At 44.6% G+C, this 19842-nt stretch overlaps 1 protein-coding gene across 3 annotated transcripts in view; it reads left to right on the top strand.

Moving 5' to 3' along the window:
- Window positions 1-19842, top strand: part of CASP2 (caspase 2) — a 33845-nt gene continuing 14003 nt past the window's right edge. The window contains exons 1-9 of one of the 3 annotated variants that reach the window (XM_050944191.1): window positions 1-259; window positions 918-1068; window positions 4107-4274; window positions 5217-5298; window positions 11308-11402; window positions 12125-12301; window positions 14417-14545; window positions 14796-14886; window positions 15011-15438. In XM_050944191.1, coding sequence (XP_050800148.1) covers window positions 919-1068; window positions 4107-4274; window positions 5217-5298; window positions 11308-11402; window positions 12125-12301; window positions 14417-14545; window positions 14796-14886; window positions 15011-15180 — 1062 coding nt within the window. In that variant the 5' untranslated portion in view covers window positions 1-259; window position 918 and the 3' untranslated portion in view covers window positions 15181-15438. Of the gene's footprint in view, window positions 260-917; window positions 1069-3114; window positions 3166-4106; window positions 4275-5216; window positions 5299-11307; window positions 11403-12124; window positions 12302-14416; window positions 14546-14795; window positions 14887-15010; window positions 15439-19842 lie in introns of those variants that run through there. The other 2 variants (XM_050944182.1, XM_050944200.1) reach the window with 2 other exon arrangements.

The following is a 19842-nucleotide window of genomic DNA, read 5'->3' as shown; positions in this document are numbered from 1 at the left end:
GCATGCGCATAAACTCCACAAGGCTGAAAATCCCCCGACTGCACGACCTATGCGCATCCACGGGGGGAGGGGGATACGCATGCGCATATGGACGGTGCCCAAGGTTTAGGTGCAGGGGCCGTTGAGGCTCTCTCGGAGGGAGCTGTTCCTGTACAGGAGCCTGGCCCACGTGATGCTGAGGCGCGGGTGCCTTGTTTGAATCCGCGGCGCAGAGAGGCGGGCGCGCGCCGGGTGCTGGGAGGAAGCGCGCGCCGAGCAGGTGAGTGATCCGTGCAGAAGACCCGGCACGAGGGGACGGAAGTGGAGCAGCTTCTGCGCCCCTTAGGGGGGAGGGGCGAGAACAGTCAGTGAGTGACCCCCGGCGGGAACAGCGGCAGCGAGGGGCCCAGGGGCAGGGCCTGCGCTACCCCGTGCAGCAGGCCTGGGCGGGGGAGCAGAGGCAGCCTGGCTAGTAGCCGGGTGCGGCAGGGCCAATGTGCCCGGGGTGAGCAGGGGCCATGCCCCTCCCTGGCAGCCAGTGCCCCATAGCCCCGCCCAGCCTAGGGAGAGCGATGCCAGCCCACGTATGGGAGCAGAGCTCCCTGGGGTGGCTGGGGCAGGGGAGGTGAGGGGCAGCCTGTAGCACCCTGTGGGGTAGGGAGGAGACATCCTGGGGACATCGAGGCAGGATGCCAGGAGTTAGCTGGGATATACCAGTGCCTGGGTGGTAACGTATCAGGAGGTGAAATCATACCCAGCTAGTTGCCCCTGCCCAGTGATGGGATATGGTGGGGTGGGACATCTGGCTGCCAGCTGGATGGATGAGGGTGTTCTTTCTAGGTTTGTTAATGCTGTCCTCCCCCCATGCTGTGTGGGGAGAACTGGTGACCCTTATGTTGGGGCTTGTGTGTTTTCTTTCCCCTCTTCTTATCTATCAGGATGCTGGGTTCATGTGGCATGCGACAATGTCACCAAGAGGTGCTAAAGAAGAACCGGGTGTCACTGGCAAAGCAGCTGGTGTTGAAGGAGTTGCTGGAGCATCTGATAGAGAAAGACATTATCACCATAGAAATGATGGAAACTATACAGGTATTCCTCACGCTCCTATTTGGCCTCAGCAGTTTGTATAATTTTGTTTTCTGTGAAATAGTGACATCACCAAATCCGTGTTCATGTTAATTTCAGGTTTGCAGTCTGAGCTGGTCTGTGTCTTTGCCCCCCGCCCCGCCCCGGCCCCATTCTCCTCTTTGAAAACTCTGGCTATGTCTTCCGTTAAGGAAAAGCATTGTGTTCTAAAATAGTTTGACTAATATGTTAAACTTGATTTGGTGCATAGCATAGGCAAGAACAAGTCATGTTTAAATAGGTGTTAGTTGATTGAAGTCAACTGTAGGACACCGTGTCAATGATGAGAGGCAGCTGTGTAGAAGCTTAACCAAACAAATGTATATAAGAAGAGAGAACAGAATGCTATTTGTATCCATCCACTTGCCATGTAAATAGTACTGATGTCAGCAGTGGGCAGAACATAAATCCTCTCAGGTTTTTCTGTGAGGGGGTGGGGTCAGAGCCTTTATTTTTAATAGGTCGTGATGAAAGCAGTGCTTTTGACAAAAATAAGTAAAACAAAAGTGGATCTTCATGGAGCATGAATCTCATAAGTTAAAAAGGTGAACAAACTCAAGAAATTTTTGAAGGTTATTTTGAAAACGCAGGTCTAATTGTCATTGGTATGATATCATTGTACTCGTATCTCTGCTATAGATGTGCAGTGTGATCTTTACAAGTAACTTCACCTCAACTCAGTTTCCCTAGAATAACACCTGCCTTCAAAAGGGTGCTATAATGCTGAAATACATTAATGTCTTTAATTATACGTTATTTGCTTGTATAGGGGCCAATCCTGATTATGGCCATTAATTACTTCTCTAATAAAATTGTTTAAAAAAACTAATGTTGTGTAAACTGCTTTAAGAAGGTTGGATAGCAAGTGATCTAATGATTACAGATAGGTACTAAAAAGAGCAAAGTGCTGTTACTATCCTAGCTAGAGCAGTAGACTGATCAATTGGGACAGTCATCTCTTATAAGTAGGGCTGTCAAGCAATTTAATCATGTGATTAATCGCACTGGTAGTTTCCTCATCAGAGTCTTGCTCTTTTAAGACTTCTGAAACCATGTTCCACACCTCATCCTTATAAAATTTTTGGAAGGCACTTCAGATTCTTAACCTTTGGTTGGGTACTGTAGGTATCTTTAGCGATCTTACATCCGTACCTTCTTTGCATTTTGTCAAATTTGCAGTGAAAGTGTTCTTAAAATGAACAACGTGTGCTGAGTTATCATCTGAGACGACTATAACATGAAATACATGGCAGAATGCAAGTAAAACACAGCCGGAGACACACAGTTTCCTCCCCACCCCCCCAAGAGGTCAATCACAAATTTAATTAACACATTATTTTTTTAACGAGCGTCATCAGCATGGAAGCATGTTCTCTGGAATGGTGGCTGAAGCATGAAGGGGCATGTGGATGTTCAGCATATCTGGCATGTAAATACCTTGCAATGCTGGCTACAAAAGTCCCATGCGAATGCCTGTTCTTACTTTCTGGTGACATTTTAAATAAGAGGGCAGCATTATCTCCCATAAATGTAAACAAACTTATTAGTCATAGCAATTGGCTGAACATGAAGTAGGACTGAGTGGACTTGTTGGCTCTCAAGTTTTGTTTTTGAGTGCAGCTATGTAACAAACAAATTTACATTTGTAAGTTGCACTTTCACGGTAAAGAGATTGCACTACAATACTTGTATGAGGTGAACTGAAAAATACTGTTTCTTTGGTTTATTTTTACAGTGCAAATATTTGTAATAATAATACAAAGTAAGCAGTGTACACTTTATATTCTGTTGTAATTGAAATCAATATATTTGAAAATGTAGAAAAACATCCAAAAATATTTAAACAATAGAATTCCAATTGAAGTTTATTAACAATGTGATTAAAACTGCAATTAATTGCGATTAATTCTTTTTTTGAATTAATCACGTGCGCTGTGATTAATCAACAGCCCGAATTTTAAGCTAAAGCAACTAAAGTTGTTATAACTTTGCAAATTTTTCACTTTTCAGGCTGGAATTTTTGGGGCTTCATCTCTGGCTTAAAGGGGAACAAATTGAAAGGTAGATCAAAAAGAGCTCCACTGTTTTGAACTATAAAGAGAGAAAAGAAAAAGAAATTCCCCGCTATAGAAATATTCCTGTGGACCTGTTTTAAAATATAGCATTAGTGATAAAACAATAGGTAATAGCTGACATTTAGCAAGGAGAAGAAATCTGAGTATCCTGCTCAAAATTGGTTTTGATTAGGTCAAGTACTAGTAAATCTCACTATGTAGTTTGCAGCTCATAGTAGGTTCACCTTGGAGAAGGCTGAGGTGCACGTATGTGTATAGCTAATTTACCTGCACAGTGTAAAAAATGTACTGAAGTGAACAGAGTGATTTGGACATCATTCCTAAAGTATGTGGGACAGACCATTCTGATGAACTCCAGTTATAAATTTCCATGACATGGAGGTTCTAATTCCAACTTTTTTTTTTTTTTTTTTAAACCCTAAGAAATTTTATCCAAAGAACTGTTAATGCTCATACAAGTGTTAAGGTTCCTTATTACATTTGTCTTTAATTATGCAAGCATATAGTATTTGAGAAACAGTATGTCATAGTTCTTTTTCCTTACCAGTTTAGATACTTGTGTATAGCATCTTGTAACATTTTTCAAATTAACAGTATAAACATAATGTTTCCTTAAGATGTTTTCTGGTGGATTTGTATATAGGTGTATGGGCCCTGGAACTGAGTGGTTGGGATGTGATGGAAATTGTGTTCGAGCATAGAGTGTGGAATAAAGGAGGAACAGGATAGATACTGTACAGGGAAGTGCAGGGGTAAGAATTGTATAGAGGAAAAATATGAAGGATTAAATAAAGATACACAGCCTAGAAGGCATGATGATGGTGCATTTCAGATCAGGGAAGAGGATTTGAAACTCATTTTGAGATGTAATTAATTCTGGAGGGGTTTTTTGTTCTGGTTTCTTAATTTTTTTATCTGTGGATCCAGGCCAAGGCTGGGAGCTTCAGCCAAAATGTAGAGTTACTGAATCTGCTGCCCAAGAGGGGCCCCACAGCCTTCTCAGCCTTCTGTGAAGCTCTGCGAGAAACCAAACAGCAGCACCTGGAGGAAATGCTCTTGAACGCCATACCCAGCCTGAGCAATGGGATTGCAAGGGTAAGAGAGGACTACAAAATTGGGAGAATGGAACTCTCTTGGGAATAGATGTGATTATGAAGGGCAGGTGTGCCTTGAATGTAAACAAAAGACATTTTTGGCTTTTGGGGGTGAGAGGAGATTGGGGGAGAAGCTGAGTGTAAAAAGTGATAAGCAAATAATTGTGGGGATAATGTGAATTGGACTCCTAGACTGTGAAGAAGCATAAAGGCCTGAAAAGGTTTGTTGTGGTCTTTTTTTTTAACATTAATTTAGGTCCCATCTAGGCTGGAAGATTCTTTGTCTAGAGAGCTGGTGAAAGTGAATTGTTAAGAAGGGAAAGTATTTTGTTCTTGCTGTTTTTATTTACAGTGGCTAATGTTTGAATAAAGGAAGCCTTTGTTAAAGATTCAATACCATTACCATATTAACTAAGGTGATAAGATCTCTCAGTAAGAACTTTATACTGGGGAAAGGCCAGATTTTACAATCCTGATTGTTAAAAACAAGCAGAAAAAAACTTTTGCTAAAAATATACTTCCCAGGCGTTCTTTGTCATAAAGAGGCAAGGGCAGGGGGAAGCACCAACACAATTTGAAAAAAAAAACCCTTTGAAAGTAGCCTAAAAGAAGGGAATATGGGGAAGGGGAAGTTGAGTGCGGCATATAGCTGAGATTAAAGATGAATCCAAAGAAGGTACCCTGAATGTGAGAAGGGGGGAACTCTACAGGGGGATTCAGATGGGATTAGGTGAGCATGGAGAAGAAGAGATCTTGAGTTTAAAGAAAACATAGCCTAATTCTCCTGAGCCATGCATTCCTTGTGATTGAGATCTGGATTAGAGTTGGTGATCTAAAGGTTTAAAGATTTACATTCAATTCCTCAATCCTTACAGTTCTGTACTGGACAGATTAACAGGAATCTTCGACGGGTGACCTCATGGATTTGTATGATCTCTTGCAGCTGGGCCAAGATTATGAGCCAAGTTTCCCATTCCCAGTTCGTGAATCCTGCCTCTCACCAAAGAGACCACGCCAGGTTGGTGGTGAGTAATCCATGGCATAGTGAAGGTTGAATTGGCCATTTCTTCAAGGGGCAAAATAGACTACTTCTCGCTCTCCTTCCTCATAATCAGGGGTGGCCAGCCTGAGTCTGAGAAGGAACCGGAATTTACCAATGTACATTGCCAGAGAGACACAGTAATACGCCAGTAGCCCCTCCCATCAGCTGCCCCTGCTCCCAGCACCTCCCACTCACCGCAGCCCCACCTATCAGTGCCTTCCCCTTCCTCCCCTAACCTCCCAATCATCTGTTTTGTGGTGTGCAGGAGGTTCTAGAGGGGAAGGAGCGAGGGCATGGCAGGCTCAGGGGAGGGGGCAGGAAGGGGTGGAGTGGGGACAGGGCCTGTGGCAAAGCCAGGGGTTGAGCAGTGAGCACCCTCCTGGCACATCAGAATGTTGGTGCCAAAACTCCAGCCCCGGAGTTTGTGTCTATACAAGGAGCTGCATGCAGGCAAGTCTCATCTTACGCAGGGGTTCCGTTCTGCAGTTAGCGCATACACCAAAAACCGCGTATAATGAAACACTCATTGAGTTGATTGGTGGGCGGAATCACCCGCGCTACAGATGCAGTTTTTATATTGTTGTTTGTTCTTTTTTTCCCGTTTTTGCCGACTGCGCAAAGCTGAATTTGCGCATGTTAAATACACCTAAGATGCAACTTGCCTGTATTAACTTCTGAAGAGCCGCATGTGGCTCTGGAGCCACAGGTTGGCCAGCCCTGCCCTAAATACTGCACGCCATTTTGCTTAGCCAAGGAATCGGGAAGTTCCAATGGTAACACACACTTTTCACCAAGAATGTCTTGAGATATGGGATATTATAAATATACTTTCAGTTAGTTTAGCTTTTTTGAGTTTGATGCTGGAGGAAGAATTTTGCTGAGAAATTACTGTGAGATTAGTGGAAGAGAGAGCAAATCAGTTTCTAATTAGCTTTCATCATGGTTTATACAATCGTAGAAGTAACTCCATTATGTAAGCAAAATGTGTGACCCTATAAAATTCAGAATTTTAAAATTCTTCTTTTTAAGTTTAAGATGTATGAGAAGAGAGGGACAGAATATAGAGAATGAGACCTTGAGTTATTTAGGTAGCACTAGAGATTCTGAGAGAAGACTATATTATCTTAAAAGCACCCAGAAGTATGTTTTTACAAAACAAGAGAGGCACAGCCACATAGTCCTAATGAGTTTACAATCTAATTTTAGATGTGATTTGACAATTGGGGTTAGCAAATAGTAGGGGGAGGAAGGATGAGGTTTATGGCATTAAAATTAAAGTTACAGATCGATGGCATGTGCATGTTTTACCGATTCAGTTCTGTGGATCATGTTTTATGTTCTAATAAAAAAAGGCAGCAAATGGCAATTTTAAATAATTAGGATAAACAGAATTAAATCACCAAAAAACTTGTGATGCCAACAAGAAATGTGATCCCTTTAGTCCCCTTGCTCTAGTCCCCTCTGTCTTTCTTTCTGTGTGTCTTACCTACATATGCCCCTTCCCTGTTGGGTCTCTGTCACTCTTCCATTCTGGGACTTCTCATCCAACCTGTGTTCTTGCCTCCACTGGATCCTTGTCCCAGCCAGCACGGGAGAGGGGGCGAGAGAGAGATAGAAAAGGGACAATGATGGGGGTAAAAGTTGGGAAACAAAGTCACACGTCCACCCAAATTAGGCCTAATCAATTTTTGCCTTTAGTCAACAATTTCAGACAGAATTATTGTCACTTTTATAATGTCTGGGCATACGTTTATGCCAAACAAATAACGACAAACCAGACAGAATTAGTAAATGGGGCCCAAATTACCAAATTCTTGGGCACTGGGAAGTTCTTCCAGCTTCCACAATAGACATTGCTTTCTCTGATCCCTTGGTCCCATTCTTGTTTCTGATCTGGTGTTTCTCCACTTTAGGCCCATGTTCACTATACATTTCTACATTACAGATTTATCTTTATCCAGTTGGCTTTTAGCACAGCTCCTCTGTGGATTTTAAGTAACCGAGACATTACTCATATAAGCTTCAATTACCCAACTTCTGTGTTTTTCTGGCTGGTTTTGCAGCTTTTGGGTCATGTCATCCTGTCCTGGGGCTTTTCAGAAAAAGAGGGGGGGGTTATTTATCATTATGTGTTTGTATCTCTTTTACATCTTTCAGCACAACATATTACCTTTTTTTCTGTAAGCAATATCACGTTAAGCAGATTAGCAATTCTATGTAAAGGAGTAATTGGCAAAATTACACTTATGCTAGCAAGGACTTGGCCTAATCATTACCTCATCTGTATTTATTCACTGTACATAATTACAAATTAAGAATATCGATAGCTATATTTTTAATAATCTTACCATTAACAATTCTTCATTTTGTATTTCATAGTTATGCATCAGTATGTGATTCTGTGCTACCCTTAATCTGTTTGGAAGGGAGAGTTATGGAAAACATGATGATTCTTAAAGTTAAGAAATGTTGACATTAACACAAGTGTTTTTAAATTTAAAGTCCAGTTTTGTTTGTGAATTATTGCAAAGAAACTTCATTAGAAATTTTTCTGTGAGTGCAATTTTAGGGCCTGGATATATAGTTGCTTTTAATGGTACTCCAACAGATAGGTTCCCTGCATTCACTTTTGCTGCCCAGCTCCACCTTAGCATGGATCAGTGGCAGGTCTGGGCTGCCCCTGCCCTGGCCATACAGTGTGACAGATTGGACCCCTTAGGATGCTACCTGATGGGCTGAGATACCACTGAGCCCACCTGTTATGCCAGCCTGGGGCCCTTTTTACCTGTCTTGCTGAGCCAGGCCATTAAGCCTCCTCCAGCAAACACACAGGCAGGGCCACACCCAACTGCAGAACGAAACAGACACTGAGATCAGATCTGGGAAGGCTCAGCTAAGGGACTTGCCCAAGCGCTCAGGTGTCTACCTCCCTTGGAGTGCAGACACAATGGTATATTATGAAATCCACTTCCTCTCTCAATGTGGAGGAAAGTGTGCACAACTTCTATTCTCTTCTCCCCCCTCCACCAGAAATTGAGTTTAATAAGAAACAAAACAAATCATAAAAGGCAGATTTTAAGTGGTTAAAGGTGTAGCAAACAGAACAAAGCAAATTACTAAGGAAATAAAACGCAAACTAAGCTTGTTTCACTGAAGAAATTGGTTGCAAATAGTAATTTCTGTAATCTGCCTACAACAATATCTCGGGTGAGAAAGTCTTGAAAGGCAGATGCACTGGTCTCCAGCATGCAGCCTCAGTTAGTATTACTCACAAGCTAGATGGCCTTCCAGCTTGGGCTTAGTCCTTCCCCCCACAGTCAGGGTGGGGAGGCAGAGGAGACTTCTAATGATGTCACTCCCCTGCCTTATAGCTCTTGTGTAAGGTGGGAACCTTTTGTCTTCTATTGGAAAAACACTGACATTCCAAAAGGGGAGGAGCGGTATCTAGTATCTGTGTGTCTCTGGTAGCCATTGACAGTAGGCTGTCTCCAGCGTCCACAAGAAGACTAAGCTCTTTCACAGTCCATTGTCTTTACTAATGGCCCATTAGCCCTGTCTGGCTTTTCCATTGTTGTACTTGAAGGGCTGGTTGGGGCTGACACCCTAAGTAACAGATTTGAAATATAGATACATAGTTAATATTCCTAACTTCAGATACAGAAATGATACAGTCATACAAATTGTATGATCACATTCAGTAAATCATAACCTTTCCAATGATATGTCATATGAGCCATCTTGGCTAAAGTATATCTGTTATGTCATATTCATATCATAAGCATATTGTCATAAAGAATATGGAATAAAACATCCTGAGCAGGTCTGGGGCTGAGTTGGTGCCTCCACAGGCACTGACTCCATGGGTGTTCCAGGGCTGGAGCACCCATAGAGAAAAATTAGCAGGTGCTGCTCAGCAGCACTCATCGGCAGCCAAGCTCCTTCCTCCTCCAGCGCCTCTCACCTGCTGGTGTCCCTACTGACCAACTCCTCCTCCTCCCACCAAGTGCCTCCTGCTGCCGCAAACAGCTGTTTTGCATTGTGTAGGAAGCTCCGGGAGGTAGAGGAGGGGACAGGGCACACTCTGGGGAAGAGGTGGGATGGGGAAGGTGGAGTGGGGGCAGGGACTTGGGGAAGGGGTTGGGGTGGGGGGGTCAAGCACTCCCCGGCTAGCGGGGAATTCAGTGCCTATGGGTGCTCTCCCCTGGCTGCAGCAAGTCCTGGCTGGGCAGGTTCCCTGAGTGCCTGTGTGGCCCTAAATAGGCTGCTGCGTAGCCACACAGCTTACAGGGAACTTAGCACATCATATCCCTTTTTATTCCTTGTTTAAATGTAAGAATTAAAAGATTTTAATTTAAAAATAACAACTTTCTTTACATTGTTGAAATTCTAATTGACACACTGCCATCCTGTATATATCAGATGGAACGTCAAAACAAATTGCACCACTGTTTTGCCTTAAAAGGTGCAGATTTTTTTAATGATTATATAAAGTAACTTGTAAAAAAATAAACTGAAATTGTTTAAACCGCTTAAGCACCTTTTTTAGAACTTTCATACATACCATTCAAGTTATTTATATATCAGGATTACTGTTGCTTTTTGAAAAAAAAAAATACAGAAAACTGTTCACAGAACTGACAGTAAGCTCATACAACAGTGACAGGATAGGTGCCAAGCACCCACAGAGAAAAATTAGTGGGTGCTTAACACCCACCAGCAGTTAAACTCCCTTTCCCTCCCTCCCACTCCTGCTCACCCCCCCCCATCAACTCCTCCCCTTCTCTCCTATATGCAGCAGAGCAGCTGTTCAGTGGTGTGCGGTGCAAGAAGTGCAGGGAGGGAGGAGCAGGGGAGGGGGCGGAAAGAGGCAGGGCAGGGTTGGAGCCTTGGGGAGTGGAGTGGGGCAGGGCCTGAGGCTGAGTGGAGATTGAGCACCCTTGGGGAAAATTAGAAGCAAGGTCCTGTGAGTGACAGTATGTGACATCACAGAACAACAAAACCTGTGAGTGATTCTCTGACCAGACTTCATTATCTCCCTTGCCCAAATCTGGTGGGAAACATATATAGGAGAGAGAGAGAAAGAGAGAGAGAGAAGCTCAGAAAAAATATTTAGCAGTTTCCAGAATAGGCTACTTTTAGTAAACTGACGAGAGTTTTAGTGTTTTCCTGAAAATTACCACAGTCTGTTGTTGTGTGGGCAAAAAAAAAAAACCACAACAAAATACACCTGCAATAAAATACCTTTTACCTGTTCCCTCTATTATGCTAGCTGGTTCTGCCATATTATGGGATCCTAGTCCCACTGCAGGTGACTGAAAAGTGACTAAAAATGATCTCTTGAAAGACTGCTTCCTGTGTGTATTATTCAGTTGTATATACTCATTTTAATAACTACAAAGATTCTACTGCTTTTTTTCTCCTGCTGCAGAAACAGCATAGCTCAGAAGGCGTGATCTAGGTTCCATTCCCTGTTGTGCACTTCCAATTAATTCCTCTGATACAAAAGCCATTAAAAACAATGGGATTGCATGAGTGTCACCGAAGGCATAATTGGAGGTGATGGATGAGGAGGAGAAAGCCAAGCTTGATAAATGAAACTGTGTCACTTGTCTGCAACGCAGTTACCTTTAATGGGTTTGCATGGATGTAACTGATTGGAACTTGGTAAACAATTCTGTTGATGCACAAGAAGCAATGGGCTCCAGTTCCTTTCTCTGAGAGGTATTGTCTGTGCAGGACAAACAGCAGTAAAAGCAGTAATAACTTCTCATTCATGTCACAGTGTTGACTCCAGATACCCACAAGGGACTGGCCTACTGGATGAAATATGAGTGGAAACATCTTACAGTAGAACCACACTTTAACATTTGTGCAATACTTTCAATATGCGAAGCACTGTATATCGTATGTCTAAGTAGCTATTTCATGTTAAATATGTTTTGCAGCCAGAACTTTCGTTTGTTCATTGCTGATTTCTGTATCTCTCAAATAGAGCTGATGGAGCACTCCTTGGATAATGGAGATGGTCCTCCTTACATTCTGGTGAAGCCATGCACCCCAGAATTCTATCATGCTCACCAGCACTTGGTGAGTACTTGGTGGGGCAGGAACTGAGGGAGTACTCACCCCTGCAGGTGGGATAGTTGGATGAGCTGAAGAAAGAGCACTCCGCAAGCAGACTGGGTGAAGAAAAATGCATTTTTGGGTTGTAGATACATATTGACGCACGTGTAACTCAAAGGTGTTACCTGTCATAGTCCACCTCATGTAGCTCCCACCAGCAAGAGTCAGAGAAAACCCTGGATCAGTGTCGTAATCCTGTGCTACAAACACATACCCCTGGAACTTCTTGGGACAGCTGTTCCAGTCTTCTCACTCTTTATGCCAATATACACAACTACATGTGACTATCAGTCCATGCACATGTGTTTCATCTGTGTTGTGGCTGACAAACTCTGCTGCTTTCATTTTGTCTCAGCTGGAAAGGGAGGAGTTGCTCTCCAGGCTCACAGGAACTGGGATGAGTATTCTGTACAAATCCTATGGGAGAAGCACCTAATCTTCCAAGGTGGTCTGTATGTCTCAGTACCTGTTACAAATGATGGAGCCTTCACCACACGTAGGAAGCCAAATAGAGCATTTCTAGCCCAAGATGGTTTCTCTGCTTGTTCCTTTGCATCTCTTGTTCCCCAGAGGTCTTGCACATCTCATCACAATAATGGAATGGGTGTGTAGTACCCTGTAACTTTTTTTTTTCTTTTACCACATTGCTGGGTTTAGCTATTTCTACCTTGCTCTGTTGTTAATAGGCTTATAAGTTGATATCCCAGCCCCGAGGCCTGGCTCTCGTGCTAAGCAACATGCATTTCAGCAGTGAGAAGGACTTGGAGTTCCGTTCAGGTGGAGATGTGGATTACGCTGCTCTGGAGATGCTCTTCAAGCACCTTGGCTACAGGGTGACTGTCCTGCATGATCAAACTGCGCAGGTGAGGAAGTTCCTGTGCTGCCTAGGGAGGGGTTGGGGACTTATAACTATTGCATTGGTGTTTTGGGGGCAAGCTGACAGTCAATGGAAGGGAAGGATGGGGCTGGGTAATAAGGGGCTGTGTCAACGAGACACTCTCTCCATTAGGATATGGTTGACAATATGATAATGTTTGAGAGCCCCTGTATGGAAGGTTTCTATATAAATATTTGTATTAGAGACTATATGGTCTCTGAAGGATTCAGATCTTTAGGGATGTTATCTTATCACTGTCATACTCTCCAGTAGTAAAGCTGGGGTTTTAACTGCAGCTGTAGTGGTGTGTGTGTGTGGGGGGATTTGTTACTCCAACAAGCTTACCTTAATGTTAACAAAGGATGGGTTGTTTTTTTGTTCTGATTTAAATAATCAGCATTTCTCTATTCCATTCTGAGGATCTCGTAGAATCTCAGATATTCACTGATTAAACCTCACAGTGAGAGTGTGAAGTATTAACCCATTTTGCAGATGGTGAAACTGAAGTGACTTGCACAAAGTCTTGTGGAAATTAAGGTTAAAGGCTCTCTTAAAACCCAGGTCTTTTGACGTCCAGGCCTATGGTCTTGTAGGTAGACTTCTGTCTCCTCAGCAAACTTGTTCTTCATTTGCTCGTTCAGTAGGAGTGTTCTTCTCTCTGAGTTGGTACTGAACCTCATGATGCCCACTAAGGGCTGCTGTGCTGTTCTAGAAGCCGTTTTCTGGACAACAGATCAAATCCAAGAACCTGTCTACTCATGGTTATTAAGGATTCATCCATTGTAAATAGTTCTACCATAAAAACAACGAGGAGTCCAGCGGCACCTTAAAGACTAACAGATTTATTTGGGCATAAGCTTTCACAGGTAAAAACCCCACTTCTTCAGATAGTCTGTAGCTGTAATTTTTCACTCAATGCATCTGAAGAAGTGGGGTTTTTACCCACAAAAGCTTTAGTCTTTAAGGTGACACTGGACTCCTCATTGTTTTGGTAGATACTGACTAACACGGCAACCCCACTGATACCTGGCAGTTCTTACCATGTTCATCACTGTTAGTATCTAAGTACCTGAGTTACCATAGGCACTTATCTCAAAAGCTGCCCCAGTATCCTGGCCAGGCTCTCGCAAATTATATTCTGTCAACCTAAGCTCCCTGTGCAATGGTAACTGTCTATGGAATTTCTTATCTCTTAAATGGCTGTGTCTCATGCTTAAGGCAGCTGAATTTCAGAAGTGGTTGAGTGATTCCTGTGTAGAGCCTACAAAGCGTTTTTGGAGCTTTAGGAATGAAAGATACTGAAGAAATAAGGGCATTTTGCTGCTGTTTGAAAGCATTAGAATATTCCTTTACCCCTATTCTCCCCCTTAAATTAGGTTTGTGATTCACTACTCCTGGGGGAATTCTGTGCCAAAAAAATAAATTCTGTGCACAATAATTCTATAAGTCTGCATATTTTATTTGTGAAAACACTATATAATCATGCCAGTTTCAATTATTTTGGTAATTTATTTCAAAATACCTGTCAGCAGCTATGTCACATTCCTCCAGGAGTAGAGAGTTAAAGAAACCCCTACGACAACCCAGTTCCTGTTTCTCTGCTCCCTCCTCCCCAGAGCCCAATAGGGGAGAGCGCGACACCCACACTCCTTCCGCCCCAGAGCCCAGCTATGGGGTGTGTCCCCCAGTCCAGACACTTGTACGCACCCCCTAATCCTCAGACCCTAGCTGCAGGCCCTCCCCCACCAGCCCAGACACTTGCACACACCCTCCCCCTCAGCCCAGGGATCAAGAGGGAGAAAAAGCCTGATGCTGGATCCCAGGCTTGCATGGAGTTTCCTTCTTTCAGGGTGTGCTCCCTCCCTCTTCCCCCCCAACAGTGTCTTTGACTTTCAAGCTGTGCTGCGCCAGGTCCAGCAGCCCCTAGTGGCAGCCAGCAGCTAATTTCTATGGAGGAAAAGAGAATTCTGCGCAAAAAGCATTAATTTCTGTGCAAATTCTGCATGCGCAGTGGCACAGAATTCCCCCAGGAGTATCACTTGGCTCTTTCCACTCGTTTCTCTTTCTGAAGGGACCACTGAGTGTGTTTCTCTCCCTCCAGGAGATGCAGAAGGCATTGCAGATGTTCTCTCAGCTGCCAGCTCACCGAGATGTGGATTCCTGCATTGTGGCTCTGCTCTCGCATGGCATCGAGGGTGGGATTTATGGAGTTGATGGCAAGTTACTGCAGGTACCTTCCTACATACTAATCTCTTCCATAGCTTTAGGAAGCAGTACTGGGGGGGTAGGGATATTGGCAGGGCAAAATGGGAGCCTGGAAGCACACATGAATTGGTGGGGAACTCAATGTAATACTGAGAAGAATCGCATGTAAGAAGCATAGGAAATTATGGGGAATTGGGAGGTAATGAGGAGGCACATATGGAAGGAAGGGGGAAGTACCATGGGGATGTGCTTAGTTCTCTTCTTTCTTCTCACAGTTGCAGGAGATTTTCACACTCTTTGATAATGCAAACTGCCCAAGTCTCCAGAACAAGCCTAAAATGTTCTTCATTCAGGCCTGTCGTGGAGGTGAGTGATGCTAGGGATCGTGAGGGCCAGGTACTTGGCACAGCATTAAAGCTGAAGTCTGGGTTACACACATACACATCCTCCCATCCAATTTGCTGTCAACTCTCCTCTTTGCTTCTCTCAGGTGTAAGCGGAACCCACATTCACCTCCCTCTGCCCTGCCGCTGCCTCTGTTGCTCTGTAAGTGTCTCTCACTCTGCATGGGGTGTGTGCATTGAATCGCAGACCCCACAGCACCCTGGGAATGGCAAGTTCCATCATGGCATTTCTACTTGGGGCTTTCTCTTGCTGTGACTGCATGGGGGAATAGGGGTATATAATGATATCATAAATCCCTGTGCAGTATGGAGTGATGCATCTATACTCTCAAGTCTTGTCTGAAATCCTGCTCTCTCCCTCCTCTCTCCCCCTGCCCCAGCTGTTATCTCCTCTTTCCCTATTCTGAGCTCCCAGAACTGGCTTCTCTTAATGTCAGAGCCCTTTCCTCTTATTTCCCTTCTGGTCCCCAAACCAGTGTTCCCTCTAATTTTTTTTTTTACATCCATTATGGAATGAATTTGTGCACCAATATGGAGGTGATATGGGGTGGGGTTGAGGGGTTTGGCGTGTGGGAGGGGGCAGGGGGGATGAAGATTCTGGCTAGGGGTGTGGAATCTAGAGGGGGCCAGGGATGAGGGGTTTGGTGTGCAGGAGGGGGTTCAGGCTGAGACAGAGGGTTGGGGTGCAGGCTTGGAGTGGGGCTGGGGATGAGGGGTTTGGGGTGCAGACTGCCTCTGGGCTGCGGTGGGGAGAGAGGATTCCCCCCAGCCCTCTCGCTGCAGCAGCTTGGGGCTGGGAGAGGGGTGCCTCTCCTGGGCCATGGCAGCTCCGGCTGGGCTGGGCTGGACTGGACTGGGCTGGGGGAGTGGCTCCTGTCCCTGGCAGCTCTGGTGGGCCTGGACAGAGGCTTCTCTCTCTGGCTGTGGTAGCTCTGGCGGGGCGGGGCTGGGCTGGGGCTGGCTGGCTGGCAGAGGGGCTTTTCTGCCTGGCCCCAGCAGCTCGGGCTTTGATAGTCTGTTGCACATCTTTTTACAGGAACTTAGCCCCAAACCCTTATCCGTAGCTCTTCCCACCTCTTTATCTCCTTCTGTTCCTGAAGTTCTTTCCTTTCTCCATCCATCCGCTATGTCTACTCTTATGGCAGCATGTAGAGTATATACACTGCACACACCCCTAGCATGCTTATAAATAGAGTAGTTGATATGGCACTGCTTAGGTGGTTAGACACCTCCCTGAATCTTAGGATATATATACCCTGTGTGGCTCTCTACATGCCCAAGCAATGCCTCCCAGTTTTAGCAGTGTAGTGTCCCACTGCTGGAGCCTTTTCCCCACCACAGTGAAAAACTGAAGCAGCAGGGAAAGGGTCTGGCAGGTGGAGCTGCCGGAGCCTTTCCCTGCTGCCTTTGATTGCCAGATGTAACTGCACAGCCTGCTTTTCACAGCTGTGGAGCTGCATGCCATTACTCCCAGAGGAGGAGTTCATCACAGCACCCTACCCATGGAGGCAGGTTAGGACAGAGTGGGGCGCATGGGGCTGCTGGGGGGATGTCACAGACTGGGGTTCAGAATGGCTAATGTGAGTGAGGAGGGGGGAACAGACTGGGGCAGAGGCTCAGGAGCTAGTGGGGTGACAGCCATGAACCAGGGGCTGAATGGGAGTGGGGGTGCAAGGTCACATAAGGATGGGGAGAGGGGGGCTTCAGGGACACATGACAATGCAGGCAGGAGGCTGCGAACACCCATGGGAATGGATGACGGGTGCCAGGACAGGGACAGATGTGCTTAACTGAATGGGAGAGGCTTGGAGTCTGCATGGGGGAGGCTTCCCAACTCCCTAACAATTGCTCCCTCCCCTCCAAAAAAAAACCCCTGTTCTATACTTCTCACATCTACACCCAACAACCCTCCAGGTTCACTCCAGGCTCCTTCCCTCTCCCTCAGCTTCTCTGTTACCTCTGACTCCCACAAGCCTTTTCACTGCTTCTGACAGGTGCAGGAAATACAATTTGGTATTGTAATTCATTTAAATTATTCAAAGTTCTGTATTAATATGCCTAGTAAGGAATCTATTTGTGTAACAAAAAAAATTACCAGAATCTCTTTTTTGGTCTCTATTGTTACAGACATACTTGCAGACAGATATATTTTAAAATAAATTACCAACATAATTGAAACTGGCAGGATTATATTGTGGTGTTTTGACAAATAAAATATACAGTATTTTTAAAAGATTGTGCGTAGAATTTAACTTTTTCACTTGGAAATCCCCCAGGAACAATATTACATGTACTCCACATGCTGCCACCAGTGTCAACGAGGCCACAGTCTCCTACTGGCTTCCTTGCCTCTTTTCCAATCTCTTCTTAATCTTGCAGCTGTCTCCTTTTTCTCTACTGTGCTGTCCCCATCTCGCTTACCTCTTCTCCATGCTTCTCACTTCTTGGTCCCTTCATAACTCTAACATGGCCCTACGGCATGCGAACCCTTCCCAAGTTATATCCTCCTTTTGGCCCTGTTGCTATTGGTACAATCCAACACAGCCTTTCTGTAGCCCAGGGGTCGGCAACCTTTCAGAAGGAGTGTGCTGAGTCTTCATTTATTCACTCTAATTTAAGGTCTCGCGTGCTGGTAATACATTTGAATGTTTTTAGAAGGTCTCCTTCTAGAAGTTTATATTATATAACTAAACTATTGTATGTAAAGTAAACAAGGTTTTCAAAATGTTTAAGAAGCGTCATTTAAAATTAAATTAAAATGCTGATCTTACACCGCCAGCCTGCTCAGATTGCTGCCAGCCTGGGGTTCTGTTCACCTAGGCTGGCAGTAGGCTGAGCAGGACCTGCGGCTGGGACCTCAGCCCTGGGAGGGAGTGGGGGTTTCAGGGGTCAGCGCAGAGGGCTGCGGGGGGTTCAGGGCAGAAGGCTGGGTGTTTGGCGGGGGGGTTCAAGGGTCAGGGCTGAGGGGGTGTGTGTGTGGGGGGGGGGGGGCGGTCAGGGCAGAAGGCTGGGGTGCTCGGCTCATGAAGGTGCTCCCAGCCCCCTGCCCTGAGCAGCTCATGGCAGGGGGCTGGAAGGGATGTGCCCTGTTCCACCCCTTTCCCCAAGGCCCCATCCCGACCTCTCTCTGCCTCCTCTATGGAGCTGTGTGCACACTGCCACTCTTCCCCCTCCCCCGCGCTAGGGCCATCAGCTGATTAGCGCAGGGAAGGAGGGGGCCGGGGCAGGAAAGCCCCATACTAGGGGAAGAAGTGGGGGAGGGGGGAAGCTTGGCTGCCACAGGACCAAGCTTCTGCCTCCTGCCCCCACAGTGGAGAGCGGTGGGCTGGGGTAGGGTGGAGGGGCTGAGTGGGGCTGGGGGCCGGGCCTGCGGCAGGCAGCTGCGTGCCGCTCAAAATTGGTTCGTGTGCTGTGTTTGGCACACGTGCCGTAAGTTGCTGACCCCTGCTGTAGAGCATCTGTCATACAAGCTCTCTTTCTGCTGGTGTCAGTGAAGTCTGAAGATGACTGTTGAAGTGTCTACACCTCTTCATTGTTGCTTGTAACTTCCTTACAAATTTTCCTTTTGGGCTGAAAGTTCATATGTGGAGGTTTAAGCAAAATTAAGTCTACCATTTGAGTTTGGTGAATTTAATTCAGACTTGGAAAATCTCCCAAATCCCTGAAATAATTTTTAACTAGACCTCAATACGAATGTTTGGGCAAAAGTGTTCAGATCTTTACTTATTTTTTTAAAAAAATATCAGACTTCAAGTTATGCTGTAGTACATGTAGAAACTACATACAGCAAGATGTGTGATTTATAACATTTTCCTGTGTTGTGCCAGCAGATGCTCTCGTACAGAAGTGAAAATGCATCTGAGTTACCTGCAAATGTATTCCTTTCAACCCTTTTTTTAATTCTTTCTGATATAAAGAAGTTCTGAAAGGTTCTTTTTGTTTTAAGCCCCTCTCCTCCTCCACTTATTTTTCTATTAGAAATATCTACTCTCAGCTACCCTGTTCTTGCAGGTGGTCTTCGGTCTTTATAGATGACTAGAAAGTATTTGGGGTGAGACCATACAAAGACTGAAACCTGAGCAATTGAGAAGACAGCTTTTTTTTTTTAGTCAATTTAAAAATTCTTTCTTTTTCTGTGTTTTGTTAATATCTGCTTAATGTAAATGCCTGACTAATAATTGGGAGAAAACAAGCTGGAGGAATGGGTAACATAATGGCAAATAAAATCCAGTGTTGATGCATGCTAACTAATGTACATTAGAGGGAAAAATTTAAACTACTTACATGCCTTGTAAGATTCTAAATTAACTGTGTCAATTCAGGAAAGGGACCTAGGCAGCATTAGACCTTTTGCACACTGCTCAATTTCTCTTTTACACTTTATCTGCGGCATCTACTCTGTTGGGTGGACTGTATCTTGGTCTTAGTGTCTGAACCGTGTTAATGAAGTGTGGGTTCTCTATTATACGGAAAGGAGAGTTTGTTGCATAAAAAACTAGGCAATTTTTCATCAATTACCTTTTTTGTAATCTGCTGGTTCTTATCACAAACTTATCTGTGGTTGTTTCTGGATGATGGAGATTTTTTTCCTTTTTGCTATAGGTAATATACAGTACATACATAATGGGACTAAAACACTATCATTGGCAGATAACTCTGAAACTATAGAAAATGGTGATCTTGAAGGTGGATAGTCTTCAGAATCCTGTATGTTGAGGATGGATTTTCCTAAACACAATAAGTCAATGCAGTTATTTAATTATTACCATATTGCTCGTTTAGTATTACTCATTGCATTCACTGATACTCATTATTACTTTAAAGGTGAAATTGTAAAAGGAAGATCTGCCTATTTTCAGCTACTTTATTTTTTATCACAACTGATCTAAAATGATAGTACCGTAGCGTAACAACTGTG

The sequence above is a fragment of the Gopherus flavomarginatus genome, chromosome 1, assembly GCF_025201925.1.
Source record: "Gopherus flavomarginatus isolate rGopFla2 chromosome 1, rGopFla2.mat.asm, whole genome shotgun sequence".
Classification (NCBI taxonomy): Eukaryota; Metazoa; Chordata; order Testudines; family Testudinidae; genus Gopherus; species Gopherus flavomarginatus.
Note: the sequence above shows the minus strand (reverse complement) of the source record. Positions and strands in the feature narration are given on the sequence as shown.